Raw genomic sequence first — 12909 nt, 5'->3', positions numbered from 1 at the left:
CCATCCTCCACCTCTCCATCCTCCACCCCTCCACCCCTCCATTCTCCACCTCTCCATCCTCCACCTCTCTCTCAGCACGCCCATATGAAAAAAGAGCAGGAACATTTTTGCTTTTTGGACTTCCTGAGTCATCTGTGGGTCACTTGTATCCTTCGTGCAGGTTCGCCCGTTCTTCACCTGCAGACGGGTCGTTTCCATAAGGGCGGCGGTGACCATGGCGTCATGATCTGCCATGTTACACACACATGTGACTTCACTGTAAACCTTAGTTATTTTTCAAAAACAATGTTGATGATACAAAAAAAAGTTTAATATCTTAGAGTAAATGTAGATGAATTTCTACATATTTAAATAGAATCATCAGAACTTCCATCGTTGAGAGAACAGAGCTTCTGAGATCTGCGGTCCGCCGTCAGCTCAGCTGCTCGGCAGACGCTGAGGAGTGTTGATCTGACGGCTTTTGCTTCGTCAGTCTCTCCGCAGAACGAGACGTGACACCGAGGCGGCGTGTTTGTCACAGCCCCCCCGCCCCCCCCTCATGAGCACACCTGCATTTAACTCACAGTGACAGATCATTAAGGATTCGGCGTCTATCCAGATGCTGATGTCACCGGAGACGGCGTTCGGTTCAGAGGGAGACGTGGTCCGTTGTGTTTCTGTCACACATTTTAGATTTTTCACACATTAATTATAAGTTGGTATTAGTTTGGTTGTTTACACGCAGCCACCATCTGTAATTTTTTATGTTTTTTTTACTGTATGACATTTCAAGCCTTAAAAAACGTCACTTTAGTGTTCATGTCTGAAGAAGCAAAGAGAGATAATTAGAACAACAATCTCAATTCATATTTTTACTGTCACTTTTAATGAAATATTCAAAAATATATTCATAAAATAGAATACGCTCACCTGGAATAGAACATTTGTTTTAAACACATTGTAGTGAATCTATGAGTCAGAACAACGAATGGTTCTCTAGAAAGCCTCTTCTGTCTGATTGCTGAAAGCTAAAAATGTCAGCTAAAGATCAACATTTCAGCTGAAGTTCAACATTTCAGCTGAAGTTCAAAATTTCAGCTAAAGTTCAACATTTCAGCTAAAGTTCAACATTTCAGCTAACAATTTACATTTCAGCTGAAGATCAACATTTCAGCTGAAGTTCAACATTTCAGCTAAAGATTAACATTTCAGCTAAAGATCAACATTTCAGCTAACGATCAACATTTCAGCTAAAGTTCAACATTTCAGCTATCAATTAGCATCTCAGCTGAAGATCAACATTTCAGCTGAAGTTCAACATTTCAGCTGAAGTTCAACATTTCAGCTAAAGATCAACATTTCAGCTAAAGTTCAACATTTCAGCTATCAATTAGCATTTCAGCTGAAGATCAACATTTCAGCTGAAGATCAACTTTTCAGCTGAAGTTCTACATTTCAGCTAAAGATCAACATTTCAGCTAAAGTTCAACATTTCAGCTAAAGATCAACATTTCAGCTAAAGATCAACATTTCAGCTGAAGTTCAACATTTCAGTTAAATTGTCTGTACTTCTTTTTTATGAGCCCGAACGACAGTCAAAGCCACAGTTTAGTTTGGAGCAGATTTTCCTTCCAGAACCTTCCAACCTAGGCTCCGGTGGTGCAGTGGTTACCCTCACAGAGAGAAGGTCCTGGTTCAAATCCCAGTTGGGACCGTTCTGTGTGCAGTTTGCATGTTGCAGTTTCCTCCTGCAGTCCAAAAACAGGCTTTATGGCTTCATTAGTGACTCCGAATTGCCCCTACATGTGCACGATGTGGCCCTCCACCTTCAATTCAATTTTATTAATACAGCCCAAAATCACAAAGAAAATTTGCCTCATTGGGCTTCATGCAGGTAATTTTACAGATGCAGAAAGTTAGTCATAAAATTTGAACAATGGCTAAAAACTAAACAGACTAAATAAAAGGTTATCCTTAGACCCTCCAGGTAAAAAAAAAAAACTGACTCAGGATAAAAGAAGAAACCTTAGGGATTCCCACATGAGGGAGAGATCCTATCCCAGGACGGACAGGAGATACCAGAACTGTTAAAGAACGACAGCATCTGGGATAGGCTCCAGCAACTCATGATTTGGTTGGGCACCAGTTTTATGCAGCTCTGGTGCCAAAGCGGTTCTTTGGTTTCGATTCCCTAATCGGTGCTTCAGTAATAAAAGATAATGCCCACATCTTCCCAGATCACTCTGAGGCATGGTTAAGATCAAAGCTTGATGTTTTGAGTGTTGTTGTTTTTTTGACAAGCTAATAGTTCCTATTAAATCAGAGCTCCACAGCCTCGATGCCCCCCTCCCCTCTTTCACTGCAACCGGCGGTGCGCTCCTCTTCCGTGTCTGGATGACAGCCGCCTCCGCTGTGTCTCTGAGTATGAAGGTTGTTCCGGATTAACCCAAGAGGGGGAAATGAAGGACCTTTTTTGTTTTTATTATTATTATTACTTTTTCGACGAAAATAAATAAAACATCCCAGTTCAGGAGAGCCGAGCTGGCTGCCCGCGCTCCCCGATCCTTGCAGTGGCTGTCTCTCTCCCGGCGTGTGGAGCTCTGCTGAAGGTCCGGGAGGCAGAGAACCGCCGCGCTGCGACAGGACAACACGCTCGTACTAGATTAGTATTTTACCTGCTGATCACGACACTGAAAACATCACGCAGCGACCTGTCAAACCTCTGTAATCTGCTGTGAAATGCAGCCAGACATTGTCGCGCGGCACACGCTCTCATGATCGCCTCGTCAGCGGCTTCATATGAGCCCGCCCACTTTCGCAGGAGAGGCAAAGGGATTGGTAGATAGTAGTGAAGAGAGTAGATTGCCATGTCCAGAGACAAATAGACCTTCAATGAACTGTGTCACTGTTTGCAGCAGCTTGTTTCGGTTTCGGTAGAACCCACAAATTATAACGGTTCCTTCTTGGAACCGAACTTCGGTGCCCAACCTTACTCATGACCCTGACAGGGATTCATGAGGATGGACGGACGGACAGCCATCCGGAGCTCCGTGCAGTCTCTGCTGTCCTCGGTTTGCTGATTTGAGGACTAAACATCTGCTCCTGTGGGTCAGATACACGCAGACGGACGTGGACAGATTGAGTGAGGATCTTCCAGCTCCTCAGAAAGCTTCATTTAGAGCATGAATGCACTCCTAGAAAAGGACAGTCTCATGTCTCTGCACCTTTTTCATCTGCTCTTTGAATTTACAGGTCCCCTTAGAGGCTGACCTCAATCAGAAGTGTTGCATCAGATCAGAGGAGATCTGAGGTGAAATGAAAGCCGTTTTTATGGAGCTGAACGTTTGGTGTTCTCAGAGTGACTGAAGGTTTCAGCATTCACGCGGTTGTTCAGAAATCCCTTCATCAGCCTCGGTTCTGCTTGGCTTCCTGAAGAGCTCCTGAGATGATTCTCATCATTATGTCAGCGCTGATGTCATGATGATCTGGACTCAGGATCTCTGAAATGAAAATGACCCACAATCCTGGAGGCTCCTCATTCTCTCTGTGTGATGAAGAATACCCCCGAGTCTGTGATGGTTTCAGAGTTCCAGCTCTCTTCAATGAACCTGACAGTCTCCACGGTGACGCCCACACGGCTGTGCATGGAAACCATGGTGATGAGTTGGAACTTGTGTCTTAATGTGGAACATGTGGCGGAGCTGGCTCTGCACCTTTAGTCCCTGCGGTTTCTTTGGCCGTTTGTTTTGCTCGTCTTCACGTCAGAACAGAAGCAGATCCAGATCAGAGACAGAGCGACCCGGAGAAGAGAAGACAAAAGAGACTACCAGGTTTTCTTGAGGAAAAGTCACAGATTTTTGCTTTGTTTGGATAGGAATCTGTCATTAAAAAAATACATATAAATATATATATATCAGCAACCACTAGAGGGCACTGCATATGTGTATCAGTATTTACTACTGACAGCAATGCAGAAGAAGAAGTGCTGCTCAGCCTGACGCTACAGACAGTCCAGGCGTTCGTTCAAGAACATGAATGCGTGTTCAGCCCATAGTATTCACACTGGACATGCAGGGAGGGGCTTCTTCTGCTGTTTACTAGCATATTTTTGCCACCTAGCATCGGAGGATGTTTGATGTGAAACGTGTAAATCTGGTCAATGTCTTTCTCAGTCGCTGTGCCAGAATTCCAGCCAGTAACAAACTGTCGTGATTCGTTTCTCCTTCATGATCAGAGTTTTAATGTTTGTCATTTTCATGACTTACAGACTCCACCCACATGTCACTACAAAATCCAAGTCACATCAGGGCTGGGTCGATTAAATTGATTTATCGATCTGAACCGATCGAAACTTAATAGATCAATAATAGATCGATCTAAAGCATGATGCTGAAGTCCACTAGCTTTATGCTAATGTATAATGGGATTTCCCATAGGACGGCTAATGCTAACGCTCAGTTGACCTGAACAAACATTCTGACTAAATTAACATCTTTAAATGAATTTTCCAAACTTTTAAGGAAATGTTTTTCAAAGTAGTCATTTGTGGTCTAAAACAGTTTTTTTGCTAATTTTTTCTTCTTCTGGATTAAGGTGTAATGCTATAGTGTGATCGCCACCTAGTGGCCAAACGGAAACGCCCTCCAGGAGAAGCAGAACAATGTTAGAGAATCCATGTAACACTTTATTGATATTAACGATCTCATGATTTCACTGATACATTTACAGCAGGAGTCACCAACGTTCTGAGACTGAGAGCTTCTTCATGGTTCTGAGTCCTATAAGGACCAGGTTGAAATAACACATTTGCTCAGTTGTCCTTTAGTTCTACATTATTAATAATGAATAATGATACTCTTCTATGTGAAGACTCTGATTTCTCACCATAATTATCAACAATGAAACAAGCTGAGAAACAAATATTAATATTTAGCACTTTATTGATCTCAGTAATTGTTACATTTTCAGATGATCTCTTACTTTTCATGGGAGAAATGTCCCATTTTCACTGTGTTGTTCCATGTTTATCAATGATGTAATGTTAAAAAATCCATTTACACATTTAAAACAAATCTGCAGCATTTTAACTAAATCAATGATCTTTGAACTGGAGTAGGTCTAAAGTTCATGTATCATGAATATATTTTTAAGTCGTTTTCATTTTTATATCTATGAAAATGAAAGTGTAATGAAAAAAAAAAAAAGCAGGCACAGAAACAAACTGAATTTTGGACGCAGCTCACAAGTGAGTTGTGCTATTTTTAGAAGACACCTGAAGGCACCTCGTGTGTGCTAGAGGGCACTGGTGACCTCTGCTTTACAGTCTGTGAACTGGATCAGATAATATGAAAATATTCAAAACATACAGTAGATTATTAATGTATTTCTAAACAAATGTCTAAATTTGTAAACTCAAAATCGAATTAAATCAAATTAAACCAACAAAACAAAAATCAGATTTGAATCTGGAAATCATTGGCGAGACCCAGCCTAGTGTACACGGTCTCTTCATGTGAATTCGGTGTTGAAGTCGGTGTGAATGCAGTTATACGGATTTCTTCCAGAGCGACACGGACAAAGAATTTAATGGATTTAAGCATTCAGAGTGAAATAAGGTGATTGACTGGTTAGTTTTTATTTTTGATGGTTTTCTGAATAAATGTTCATTTGTTTTTCTAACATCCTAGACTCCACGGATGTGTCATGAAGCTACAGACTAAATAGCTGCCGTTTCACTACTTGCAGATATTCAGTGTATTATTTTTTGATGTCAATGTCGATTCGGTGTCAAATGCAACGTTATGTTGGGCTTGTTGAATTTGTTCATCAATGTTGGACTTTTCTCCAACATAAAAGTACGACTTATACTCGGGAGTGACTTATGGTCTGGAAAATACGGATATATATATGTGTGTGTATGTATGTATATGTATGTATGTATATGTATATGTATGTATGTATATGTATGTATGTATGTATATGTATATGTATGTATGTATACATATATATATGTGTGTGTGTGTTTATATGTATGTATGTATATACATATATATATGTGTGTTTTTAAATTGCACATTCGATTTAAACTCCGGAGTGACTTCAATAAAGTCATCATAATTTTATCTTCATACTGGACTAAAAAAGAGGAAGAGTGAAGCTAAAGTGATTAATTTTGCAGGAAAAGTTACAGTCTTGAAAACAGTCTTTCTGTATTTTACACGTTAGAAGTTAAAAAAGAGTTAAAAAAGTGCCGACGTCATCGATGTTTAGCCTTTATTTTTAGCCTCCTGATAAAATAGCGTCCGGCCTCGTGTCATTGATGAAATGTTTCCTGGTCCTCGTCAATAATTCAGGCGGTTTTCATTGGAGCGGTCCCAGTGGCTCCGGTTAGATTTGCATCCTGATTTATTTGTCATCTATCCTTTATATCTCTAAATTCTTTATACCTCTCCCGTGGCCCCATGCATCTTTCATGGCTCCTCAGCAGTGTTTGCAGGCCGGATCCAAACACGTTTTACACGTCACGCTGCAGCTGGCATATTTCACCTCGGCCGCGTGGTGAGAATGAAAAATTCATGTTCTGGGGTTGTTAATTTCCTCTTTTTCTTGCGTCCGGTGCCTCACAGTTCGGGGTGAGCCTCCTCACGGCGTCCTCCTCCGGTTCAGCTCCGCTCTCTGACCTGATTCAGCTGTTTCTGCAGTGACTGACATAATCAGGTGAATATGGAGATGATATGTTGATGCTCCGCCGGGGAGTCAGATTTATTTATGAAGCGTTCATCCTTAACCTGCAACATTAAACCTTTGTTGTTTTCTGCCGTTTTTGTTGTGTTTTTGTCTGCTGCTGTGACCCCTGAGGGTGGAGGTGAAGGGTGGAGATAACCCTGTTTAGACAGTGTAATGTAAGCCTGTTGGGGCCGAGCGTTCCCGGCGGATGAACCCCCCCGTGAGCCGTCTGTCTGCCCGTGTTGACACGCCGTCAGTCCCGCCGCTTGGATTTGCCTAACTCGAGCTGATCGCCGCGGCCTCCTCCCCTCCCAGACCCGAGCGCGGCCCGGACGGCCAACCGGCCTTACAGTCTCCATCTGCTCGGCACGGATGAGCGGCGGGATGACGGCGGGATGAGGGAGAGAGGAGCGGGATGATGAAGAGCCCATTAAAAATCCAGCAGCAGCCGCTCTGGAGCGGGATCTCTTCATTCCGGCGTTTTTCCTGCAGACTCTCAGCGTCTTTCCCCTTTATTGCACATTTTCCATGACTTCTTTCTTGGCTTCTCCCCGTTTCTGGATTTGCACATCCGTCCCAGCTCCCGCCGCTCAGTTTTCCATTTGGCTTTAAAGTTCTTTATGTTTTAGCTTCATTAATTACAGCCAAAGCCCTAAAATAGGAGGAGAGCCAAACAGTAATCACTGTGATTGTGGTCCCACTTTTCATCCAGAAGCCGCTGGAAGCAGCATCCAACGGCAGCTGCAGGTTTTCCGGAAGAGTCTGGAGACGGATACAAAGATTTTCCAGTTTTTCTGTAACTTTGTTCAAATAAAAACTTTGTCTTTGTCACCCCCACCCTTTCACCTCCACCCATTTACCAAATGACTTCTCTGTAACAAACATAATCGCTCTGAAAAAGGTGAAACAGAAGACCGTATTCTGTTCTATTCGACGGATCTGGGGGTTCAGAATGGGGGAGGGAGGAAAGAGGCTCTCCATCATGTGGCCGGATTGGAAAAAAACATGAGTATAAAACATGATATTGTTTGGAGGGCGGGCGAAAGGTGGTGGTGGGCCTCATTCGGCCCGCGGGCCGTTGTTTGGGGACTTCAGGGGGTAGCAGGGTTGCTAGAGCCTATCCCTGCTACTTTTGGGTGGTGATTAGTTACACTGTAACAGTTTAACAATCCAGGGGAGGCCACGAGTCATTACAGTCTCTGGTTTCTCTTGAACAATAAAGTTTTATTGTTGTCAGGCAGGATAAGAGCTAAACAATAGACAAATATTTATATTCATTATACGTATATATATGTATACACATAAACATATATGTGTGTATAAATACATATAATGTAAAACATAAATATGTAAAATGGATAAAATTTCTGTTCCGACTTGAAATATTTTTTTGTTTTTCTGAGTCGACATAAAAATCTGATGTTTATGTTTCAAATTAACTTTGAGGATAAAAACTGGCTCCAAATATTTATTAGATTAACGAAAAGTGTAATTTTAAATAATTAGGTGATTTTTCATTTGTGGGATCCATAAAGTTTTATTCTATTCTGAAGACAGTAGTTGCTTTTTTCCGGAGCCCTCTCCTCCTCCGCAGAGATTCGGGACCGGCCTCCGCCAGCCGGGCGGGGGGGCTCCTCAATGCTAATTCCCCTTTTTATGAAACGGCTCCGGTGCTGGGGGAGGGGTGGCGCCGTCTCGGGCCTCGTGACAGCCCGCTAACGCGGCTGCGGCGAGGTGTCTAAGGCGTCTCATTCACACCTCCCTGAGGCACGCGCTGCAGAAATTGGATGGTAAAACATTGTGAAAACATCCCTGGATGACAGTTGCAGCATGGCGTTGGGGGGAGGGGTCAACCAAGAGGAATTGTGGGTCATGGATCTGTTTCTCTGCTTTTTTCCTTCCTGCTCGGGTCAGAGGAGCCACGCCTCCCTCCCTGAAGCCCGGCGAGGTGGGAGGGGCCTGTCTGACAGGAAAACCGTGTTCCTGGATTTTTAATTCATGCGGTACCACCTGGCTAATGGCGTTTCCGGGTTCGCCCGCCGCCCCCCGGCCCGAAGCCGAGTGTGTTCGGGAGGATGAGGCCTCCACAAAATGCAGAGGAATTATTCATGCGGCCCGCATTATGAGCGGGTGATCATGACATGGAATATTGGAGCGGCTCGGGAATGTCAGGCGGCCTGGCGGCGCATTGATGGAAGCCCAAACAGCTCATGCACTTTGCATGAGGGAGTCGCACGTGGAAGAAACAAAGTTTGATTCTGTCAAACCTTAAGAGGCAGCCTCCTCAGTCCCCATTAAGATGCTCTGCCCGACCCCCCCGGTGCCTCATAACCGCACCGTGATGTCATCATTACAGGAAATGCTAACGCCGGCGCGCTGAGCTTACAGTAACGCGCAGGCCGGCCGCTGATGCTATCCCGAACATTGATCTGCTCTGCGGCCTAAGTACCGACGCTTCAGCTGCAGATAGCGGGACCGTAAAAGGCAGATTGACAAACACAACATCATGAGATTACATGCAATATTGATAAGAGCGCTCTGCTCTCCCATCAGGCCTTATGGGCTCATAAGTGGACAACTGACCAGCCCTGTTCTAATGACCCGCGAGGATGGAGGGAAAAGAGGAGAGTCTGCTGCAGAGAGGAAGGGATGGACGCCAGAGGAGGGAAGGAGCGGCGTTTTCAGGTGCCGAGACGACGGCTTTATGAAGGAAAATAAATCAGGAGTTTCAGGATGACATCCAGAGATTTCCCATAATGCATTCCTTTTCTGTTCCTGAAAAAAACTAAATATCAGAAAACAAAAGTAATCTCCAGGAATCAAACAATGAAACAAAAGAAGAAGTGAAGGTTTGGATCTATAGCACTCCACTGGCTCCATGGTGACGGTTGATTTTTACAGCTGAGTTTTTCAAATGTCGTCAACATCTGCATACTAATAAAGTTTTATGTGTTTCCAGCATCGCTTCTTAGCAAAAACGTTGAAACGACTCAAACATTTTCGTCCAAACAGAGATGTCTGCAGTCCTAACATCTTCTGAGAAAAAAACAAAAAGAAGGTAAAAGTAATTTTTGTTTAGTTTACATTTACAAAAACCAAAGAAGAAAATGGAAAAGAGACATTTGTGTTTTTTTCCATAATTTCTGCTGAAAGTTCTCTGCTATGAGGCGATACTGGATTTACTGCGTACTGATCATAAAACTTTATGAGTATGAAAACACTGAAGACAAATTTGAAACGACTCAAACGTCCTCGTCCAATCACATGTCCCGACCTTCTCCAGTTTCTTATTGTTTTATTTCATTTGGATTTTCGGGAATTATTCTTGTTTTCTGAAACATTTTTGTTTTCATTTTAATCCATTTTTTCTTTTGTTTTGGTTTCTAAAATATAATGTTGTTTTTTATGATTTATTTTAACTGTTATGATCTTTAATATGTTGTGTGATTAATTTATGTGATTGGCACTTCAGGGCCACCGTAGAAAACAGACGGAATGAAAAGTGATGATTTCGAATATCCAGTTTATTTTGATCAGGACTAAGGAGACGTTGTGTCTCTGAACAGAGACGGCAGGAATGGAAACAATCATAAAGATTCTTTTCTGTTTACACAACGATGGTTTATTTCAGGAAAATGTTTCAGAATTCTAACATTTTCCCTGAAATTACCACATTTTTCTGAGGAATACTCGTGTTTTTTACACAGTTTGACCGGCTTTCTTTTGTATTTTGCATTTGCGACTCTGGAACTATTTATAATCTGAAAAATAGATCAACCAGAAATTCAAGCATCAACATTGAGCTTCAAGTTGAGCTGCAGGTTTTCTGCTTTTTAACCAGAAAATATGGAAAAGAACTAATAATAACCTGATACAGAACAATCTTAAAAAATGACCCTCAGAATAATAATTGACCATCTTTTGGATCTTTATTCTAAAAATTCACATTTTATACATAATTTCTGTTACTGAACTCTAATGAAAAAGAAAAATAGGACAATTTAAAAAATGAATGAAGTTCCATTTCTGTTAATTTAGTGTTTTATTTAAGGTATTTTTTCAGACTCGATGAGTCATCGATGTTTGAATAATAATGAAACGATAAATGGTTTGAACATTTGGATTGAAACAGGAAACGTGATAACAGGAAGTGGCGTTTGTGAACGCCGCTCATGTTTTTAATTAGCCTCATTTCAATTAAAAACAGCTGATCTGATGAATTGATGGTGCAGAGATAACAGCTGTGGTCAGAGCGATTCCACGTGTCCTGAAGACAGACCAGAGCTGGTCGTTTGTTCACGTTAATTGATGGAGCCTCACTTCCTGTCAGACCTGGAGAACAGGACGTCTCTGCCGTTTGAACTGTGCGGCGCTTCGTTAGCGCATGTGGAGCGGCGGTTCTTAACAAGCCTTTAGCTCGGGGGAATAAATGTAAGCAGTCTTCCATCAGCTGCACACGTTCCACTGATGAGACGGCCGCAGCTTAGACGTTTATGCAAACATGCAACCTCACGCTTTCAACTCTCCTGCCTCACACGGATGACAACTTTGATGCCATATTAGATATGAAGCAACAAACTTGATACGGGTATTTACCAACAAATCCTCCTCCTCACTTCTCTGCCGGCGCCGAGTAAGAGGATTACAGCGCTCTGCTGTCAGGATTTGAGCCCACCCAAACTTTCCCATTTAATTGTTGTTCTGTTGTCTTAAACACAGAAATCGGCTTCATGCTGTTTGATCCGGACGGAGCGGAAGACGGAATGAAACGGGAATTTGTTCCTGGTCAGCAAAGCATTTCTCTGGATCTTTGGAGGCTTTTTATCTGCAACACATCCAGATTTACGCCATTAAAATATTGTTTATTTGAGGCTTTTTGTGGTCAAAATAATCACTTCAGCTGGAGAACTTTTCAGTCGACGGGCGGCGATGTCTGAGGACGGAATGAGCCTGGCCTCGTCGGAAAACCAGACGGAAAACCTAATTTAAGGGCTTCAAATTCCCACTCTGGTCATCTTCTGATCTGTTTCCAAAGCGTTCCTTTGATCTTAATTCTGATGACGCCGTTTCTACCCCAAATCTCAAATCCTCTCGTCTTTTAGGACAGTTTCTGCAGAAACGGACTTCATCAGACATTCTCCTCTGAATTGTGGGCGGGACTGCTGGCGTGGGTCACGCCCCCTTCCCTCTTTGTTTACACTCTCCCACTAGCTTACAGCCCCTCAGACCCCCAACCTAACATTAGGATCAACATCGTTCCCATCCAGCTGTTCAGTTCTGATCCAGATTCCAGCTCAGACCAGAAGAACAAAGACATTCATGGATCTGTTTGCGTGGGCGGAGCATAGAAACTGGCCCCGCCCAGCAGATTCACTACATCACAAATATGATATTTTTCAAATGGTGGTTTTTCCTTTGATTTGACAGAAGAAATCCTCAGAAATAACATTTTAAATGCATTTGTCTTCATAAGTGTCAGAAAAAAACAGAAAAACACGTTAAAAACATCATGAACATCATTGTTATGGGGGTGGGTCTGTAAGACAAAAACCAAACAAAGGAAAGTTTGATGATGAAACACCCCCCCACACCCCCACACAGTTTTGAGGCTCACTGTTCCTCTCAACACTCTACACATGGACAAAACTTTGAGCCTAAAACACTTTAGGATTCCAGGACTTCTGTTCTTAAACCAGTGAATGACTGAATGTCACATGAACGGGTTCACATGGAGCCGGTGAGGAATCTGGACCTTGCTTTTTGGCCGTTGGGTTTCAGGTTTTGTTCTTCAGGTCATCGTCTTTGGTTGGTTCTTCATGGTTCTTGTCAGGTTGAAGTTTACTCAGTAAATGTTTCAGGTTCTTACCTGATCTCCTGGGTTTGGTCCTTCACCCCCGACCCCCCACCCCTGACAGATCAGGATCCAACTCTATGAATCAGATCAAGTTTTTAAAGTGTCTTTCTGACCCCGAGGATTCTGGGTAAATCTCCACCATGGTAAATGCTACATTTGGTTTGAACCGTGAACACACTGTGATGAAACGTTCTCCTCGATTCGGTTTAACACTGAAACACTCGATTCTCCAGCACTTATCAACATTGATTTAAATGTTTGGTTTGTTCGGCTTAAGGAGGATTCCAAAACTCTTCCAGTCGGTTTTTCCTGAAAACTTTCTGACGTCGTCAGTCTCCACAGTGAAGCAG

At 42.7% G+C, this 12909-nt stretch overlaps 1 protein-coding gene across 3 annotated transcripts in view; it reads left to right on the top strand.

The window, feature by feature from the left end:
- LOC112161763 overlaps positions 1-11563 on the top strand; it is a 93942-nt gene extending 82379 nt beyond the window's left edge. The window contains exons 4-5 of one of the 3 annotated variants that reach the window (XR_004949218.1): positions 6606-6696; positions 9259-9490. Coding sequence is in view for 1 of the 3 variants with exons in the window: in XM_036215594.1 (XP_036071487.1) it covers positions 9259-9390; positions 11425-11472 (180 nt within the window). In the remaining 2 variants the exon portion in view is untranslated. Of the gene's footprint in view, positions 1-6605; positions 6697-6837; positions 7440-9258; positions 9491-11424 lie in introns of those variants that run through there. The other 2 variants (XR_004949219.1, XM_036215594.1) reach the window with 2 other exon arrangements.
- The last annotated feature ends 1346 nt before the right edge of the window (positions 11564-12909 follow it).

Source organism: Oryzias melastigma, linkage group LG15 (genome assembly GCF_002922805.2).
Source record: "Oryzias melastigma strain HK-1 linkage group LG15, ASM292280v2, whole genome shotgun sequence".
Classification (NCBI taxonomy): Eukaryota; Metazoa; Chordata; class Actinopteri; order Beloniformes; family Adrianichthyidae; genus Oryzias; species Oryzias melastigma.
This window is presented reverse-complemented; position numbering and strand designations above follow the sequence as displayed.